This window comes from Podarcis filfolensis (assembly GCF_964270895.1).
Source record: "Podarcis filfolensis genome assembly, chromosome: 15".
In the NCBI taxonomy this organism is placed as follows: domain Eukaryota; kingdom Metazoa; phylum Chordata; class Lepidosauria; order Squamata; family Lacertidae; genus Podarcis; species Podarcis filfolensis.
The window spans coordinates 31,676,463-31,682,973 of NC_139618.1; the positions used below are offsets into that span (position 1 = coordinate 31,676,463).

Sequence of the window (6,511 nt, forward strand, 5' to 3'; positions counted from 1 at the left end):
TTTTCAGCACCATTAACAAACAACAGTTTCCAGGATTCTTTGGGAGGGGCAGATTGTGCCTTTGTTCTGCTTTAAATGGATAGTGCATGGGTAGGCAAACTAAGGCTCGGGGGCCGGATGCGGCCCAATCACCTTCTCAGTCTGGCACATGGACGGTCCGGGAATCAGTGTGTTTTTACATGAGGAGAATGTGTTATTTTATTCAAAATGCATCTCTGGGTTATTTGTGGGCATAGGAATTTGTTCATTTTTTTATTTTCCAAAATATAGTCTGGCCCCCCACATGATCTGAAGGACAGTGGACCGGCCCCCTGCTGAAAAAGTTTGCTGACTCCTGGATAGTGCCTACACAGCCTGGAATGCTGGGCTTTTAAAATAGCCTTTTGTTGTAAATATTAGCCAATGTACCAATGACCCAACCAGCCCACGGCATCATTATTTGATCTTTACTAGAGGTCCTCCAGCCCACAGGGTCACGGTGCGCTTTGTGGCCTCATGAATATTCCACCAGCTTGGGCTGCCCATGCACTGACCTTTTCCCAGTGAGAAACTCAGTTTGATCAAAGACCAAATGCCCGTCGTCTGTGGAACGTTTCAATGCACTTCCTTCCCAGCAGAAGCATCTAAGACCCCTATCTGGATTTTGGTGAAACTTTGAGGAGAACATTGCCTGCTATTTTCCAGCAAGGACTGGGAGGCGCTTAACAAGTGGCTTTTACTGCCACCAGGTGAGATATGTTTGCATCCTGCTCTTTGAGTTCTGGCTCCAAGTTTTAACAGAAGTGATGTTGCCTGATGTCTGATTACTTTGGATATAAAGGTAAAGGGACCCCTGACCGTTAGGTCCAGTCGTGATCAACTCTGGGGTTGCGGCGCTCATCTCACTTTATTGGCCAAGGGAGCCGGTGTACAGCTTCCAGGTCATGTGGCCAGCATGACTAAGCCACTTCTGGCGAACCAGAGCAGCGCATGGAAATGCTGTTTACCTTCCCGCCAGAGCGGTACCTATTTATCTACTTGCACTTTGTCGTGCTTTTGAACTGCTAGGTTGGCAGGAGCTGGGACTGAGCAACGGGAGCTCACCCCATCGCAGGGATTCAAACCCCCGACCCTCTGATCAGCAAGTCCTAGGCTCTGTGGTTTAACCCACAGCGCCACCCACGTCCCACTACTTTGGATATAAGCAGGGGTTAATGAGGAAGCATGGTATGCAAGAGATCCTCTGCGATAGGATGAGCCCCACTCCTGTGGAGATGGATATCACAACCTGCCATGGAGTTCTGCTCTGGATCAGTATTGACTAGAATTCCATGGAATTCCAAAAGAGCAGATGATATCTCTGCGGTCACTTTGGGGCCCCAGCACTAGCCACACATGCAGATGGAAAATCCAGAGCTGTTATTTACTAGAGATGGGGGAGAAATTTCCATTAAAAGGCAAGCTCACCAAATTTGTCCCTTCTAAAGCTATGTGCAAACCAAAGAATGCAATCCTTCAAAATTTGCACAAGTTTCTGAATTTTGCAATGCCAAGTAGTGTGTACAAAAATCAGAAACTGGGGTCAGTTGTGCATATAAATGCATATATTAGTGAAAATAACATGCAAAATGTATTTGTGAGGGGAAATCACTTTGCCAAAAAATGGGGGAAATTGCATTAAATGTGCGTAATAGGGGAAATTTGCACTAAAATGTTGGTTCTTTTTCATGACTCCAGTGGCGTAGCGTGGGTTGTCATCACCCGGGGCAAGGCAAGTAATTTGCGCCCCCTAAACCATGGATTTGCGCCCCCTAACCCATGGATTTGCCCTAACCCCAGATGTTGCGCCCGGTGCGGCCGGCCCCCCCTGCACCCCCCACGCTACGCCACTGCATGACTCCCCCCCCCCGCCCCAAAAAAATCCACAAACTGAAGTGGAAAAGTGTTATTAAATAGTATGTTCTCATTTAATTTTTTTTAAAGATTTCTAAACAATTGAAAGGGTAAAAAATAACTTTTCTATTAGCCTGAACAAGTCGTATCTAAGATACTGAATACCTTGCATGCTTTCTGGATCGGATTCATGGGTGTATTTTTCTATCTGATCCTTTTAGAATGAAGGCTCCGATGAATAAGACTGTGGCTCTTGGCTTCTTGATAATACTCTCTTTAGCAGCAGGTAAGTCCTAAAGGCAGGGATATCTCTTCTCCCCCAGTACAGCCCCTTGAGAGGATTTCAGTGTCTCTTTCTATAAGCTGATACTTGGCACTCAACTAGGTCATAGGGTGGACACATTGAAACCAACAGAGAAGTTAGTCATGATGCCTAACTTCAGTGTATTGTTTTCGCTGGGCCTACTCCAGGGGCAATTTGGTTGGACACTATCCACTATGTCTTCCAGGTCCCTTTCCAACTTACGGTGCTAAATGGCCTCTCTTTAAAGCACCCTCCTTGAATGTTTCATATAGTTTCATATGGCTTATGCCAGCTTTTCATATTGGTTTAAGGAATGGAAATTTAAAATGTTCAAAAGAGTTTTAATGTTGTTTTTTAGTATTATATATGTGCAGGGGTGTAGTAAGAGGGGTGGGTGTGGGCTGCCCTGGGTGTCCCCACTGAGGGCGGTGACAAAATGGTGGGCGGCAATCACCATGGGGCCTGCAGTGCGCCTGAGCCACGTGTCTCTCCTGGGAGTGACGTGGTGACTTGAGCTCCCACAGGCTCCGCGCTGCCTCAAACAGCCCGCCCGTTCCCTCTCCCTCAGCTGTAGGGTGGCTGAGTGGGAGGATGCAGGCAGACTCCTCAGAGGCGAATGGTCCTGAATGCGTGCCGCCCCAGGCGCCCAATCAGCTTGCTCCGCTGCTGTATATGTGTTGACATTGTAAGCTGCTCTGGGAAGCATTTTTGGAGGGATCTATACCTGTGTGTGTGAAAGAGAATGTATTTATGCATCTGCACATAAACCCACATGTGCACACATACATATAGGTAAAGGTAAAGGGGCCCCTGACCATTAGGTCCAGTCATGACTGACTCTGGGGTTGCAGTGCTCATCTCGCTTTATTGGCCGAGGGAGCCGGCGTACAGCTTCCGGGTCATGTGGCCAGCATGACCAAGCCGCTTCTGGTGAACCAGAGCAGCACACGGAAACGCCATTTACCTTCCCGCCGGAGTGGTACCTAATTATCTACTTGCACTTTGACGTGCTTTTGAACTGCTAGGTTGACAGGAGCAGGGACTGAGCAGCAGGAGCTCACCCCGTCGCGGGGATTCGAACCGCTGCCCTTCCGATCAGCAAGTCCTAGGCTCTGTGGTTTAACCCACAGCGCCACCCACGTCCAACCCCTTAAATCAGCCTTTCTCAACCTGTGGGTCCCCAGATGTTGTTGAACTACAACTCCCAACACCCCTAGCTAGCAAGGTCAGAGCTCAGGGATGATGGGAGTTGTAGTCCAACAACATCTGGGGACCCACAGGTTGAGAACCGCTGCCTTAAATCATTGCTGCCTACTGTGATTAAGAATTCCTTGAGATACTTCTGAGCTAAACTTTAGCCTCTGTAACTTCATGTCACCTTTACTTCAGCTTGGATCTGTTGTGGTGATATTATTCTTTTTTATTTGGCTTGAGCTGAAAAACAGCAAACACCATCACTGATCTAACACTGTAACTACTACACCACACTGCCTCTCTGCAAAACAAGGAGTTTTTGACAAGTGTCCCAAAGTTTTTCTATAGGGCAGAACCATTCCCTTAACTCACAGGTGTGCAATCCATGACTTGCAGGTCACATGTGGCACTCAGCCTTTCTCTGAACCGGTATCAAACTTTATTTCGGTCACAGACCAGCATAAGACAAAACATACGGATAAACTGAATACATAAGACTTAAAACACGTAAGGGATAAAAAAAACCCCCTAGTAATTAAAAGGTGATTATATCATACATACTTAAAAAGATAGAAAGGACAAACTGTTAAAAGCGACTATTAGGGAGGGAACGTGAAGGAGCAAAGGCCTTGCATTTTGAGCCTAGTTTGTGGCACAAACCATCCTTCGACAAATATCCATCATGGCAGTGCAGAATCTAGCAAGAGAATATGTAACATCTGGGTTTTCATATTCAAGCAGCAGGGAGGTATAAAGTTGTTCTGTGTGACCTGGGAATTTATGTAGTGTAGGCAAGATGAACCTAGCTTGTATATCTGCATAGTATTGGCAGTGAAAAAAGGCATGCTCCGTTGTTTCCAGTTGCCCAGTCACATGTGAGCCAGTGTGGTGTAGTGGTTCAGAGCGGTGGACTCATAATCTGGTGGACCGGGTTCAATTCCCCACTCCTCCACATGCAGCTGCTGGGTGACCTTGGGCTAGTCACACTTCTCTGAAGTCTCTCAGCCCCACTCACCTCACAGAGTGTTTGCTGTGGGGGAGGAAGGGAAAGGAGATTGTTAGCCGCTTTGAGACTCCTTAGGGTAGTGATAAAGCAGGATATCAAATCCAAACTCTTCTTCTTCTACTCTTCTACATGGGCATTTCCTCTCCTCGTACAGTGTCTTCTGAAAGTGCCAGCCTTTCTCTGTGTGGCCCTCTGGTACATCTGGACAGGCCTGCTGGAGGCAAGCTAGTAAGGAAGGGGGGGTCCCAGGAGGTGGGAGGGAGGCAGGGGGCAAGTGGAAGCTGATACCCATACAGGGGTGCAGAAATTTTGGGGAGTGTGTGTGTGTGTAAGAGAGAGAGAGATAGGATGTCACATACCCTCCAACATTTCTCTGCTGAAAATAGGGACGTGCTATTCCATAATAATATTTTTTCCTATTTATACCCCGCTCATCTGACGGACTTCCAACATATTTAGGAACATAATCAAACATTAACCATTAAAAAAGCCTTCCCTATACAGGGCTATCTTCAGATGGCTCGGGGGTTTGGATAAATCCATACCCTCCAACATTTCACTGATGAAAATAGGGACATTGTAAGGAAAAGCAGGATATTCCGGGATCAAATCAGAAACCAAGATGGCTTCTGTAAATCTGTGACTGTCCCTGGAAAATAGGGACACTTGGGGGGTCTGGTGTCACCACCTCCATTGGGCTTTTGACCCATCTGCTGCCAGCATATTCCCCTGAGGAAAAAGCTGCCTGCCGCCAGCCTTAACTCACCACTGCTTGCTGTGGCAAGAATTCTATGAGATCCTTCTGAACTCATCCCTAGCCATTGGCCTGTGTGACCATTTTCTCAAGATGGATTGTATTTTGTATGTTTATATCTATATTTTTGACCTCACATTCTTCCCCTTTCTGTTTGCTCATACAGTTGGAGGACTTAAATGCCATAAATGTACCAGAGTTAGAAAAGATAACACATGTTCAAAACAGAAAATCTGTGATGTCTCTCCCAGTAGATTCTGCTTCATTCAAAGAATTTCCAAAGGTGATTTTGTGGGAAATAATTGTATGGGTTGTGTGAAGTATTAAAAGAAGCAGGCTTGCAAGAACTAGTAGTTTGAAATGCATTCATTCCAAAATTCAATTTAATGTGAATTAATTTACTGCAAGCACACTATACTAAGCACATTTCCCCCATCAGATAATTCTGGGCACTGTAGTCACCCTGAGAGAGTTACAACTCCTGGAAACCCTTAACAAACTACATTGTCCAGCATAGGAACCTACTCCTATGGGCTGAGGTCCCCTTAGTCCCCCCCCAATAAAATATTTGAGGGAGCTGCCTCCCCAAGTTGATGGGCATTGCAAATCAAATGGTGTGAGTGTGCCACATCTTGTGATCGATTATGTGGGATGGGGCTTACTTGCCCCCCATATGTTATTCAAGTTGGCACCCCTGTTGCTCAGAATTCTTTGTTGTTGTTGCATAAACCCCTGTCCTAGCATTTGAAGACAGGACTAATAGAATTTTTCAATTATTTTTAATACTCCCCATCTGCTTCATGAACATGCATGCACAAGCAAAATCAAGCACAGACAAACCCCACCTATCCTCATATTTCAACACAGTATGGAGGAAGCTTATAAAACACAAGTCATGCATAGAAAACACAAGTCATGCATAGAAATGATGAGCATGTACCGACACTCAGGGATTCTCTATGCAGATCCTCTGTAATCTCCTCTTTCCCACTTTTCATTTGCAGGGGGAAATATCAGGCGAGTGCACCGCGGTTGCACTTCAGTTTGTGTAACAGTCACCAACTTGAGCATCGACTACATAAAGTATACTTATTGCTGCCAAACAGATTACTGTAATAAAAATAATATCTGGCAGCTTTACTAAGCTTAGCCTGATGTTCTGGAGCTTCTCTGTTCCTCCGTTTTCTGGCAACTTAATGTCTGCATCCTTCAGTCCTTTGGTTTTGTTTTTTTAAATATTCAAACAGTAGCTTTTATTAAAAACAATGTGGAAACAATTTTATGGGATTTGGATAAAAAGGTTATTCCTGCTGTTTTGTTCCCTGATCAAACCTTTTAATAATGATTTTACAAGAGCTATTTATGCAATTATTATTTGCAG

The 6,511-nt window shown here is 45.5% G+C and overlaps 1 protein-coding gene across 2 annotated transcripts; it reads left to right on the plus strand.

Annotated features, from left to right (window-relative positions):
* Positions 1-587: 587 nt before the first annotated feature.
* Positions 588-6,274, plus strand: PATE3 (prostate and testis expressed 3; the record flags this gene model as incomplete). Of its 2 annotated transcripts, none has more annotated exons than XM_083587206.1 (4): positions 588-728; positions 2,094-2,158; positions 5,297-5,413; positions 6,135-6,274. In XM_083587206.1, the coding sequence occupies exons 2-4, from the start codon at positions 2,095-2,097 to the stop codon at positions 6,272-6,274; spliced, it is 321 nt and encodes a 106-aa protein (XP_083443332.1). In that variant the 5' UTR covers positions 588-728; position 2,094. The 2 variants fall into 2 exon arrangements, with proteins under 2 accessions (XP_083443332.1, XP_083443333.1); XM_083587207.1 differs by lacking the exon at positions 588-728 and adding an exon at positions 772-820.
* Between the last annotated feature and the right edge of the window lie 237 nt (positions 6,275-6,511).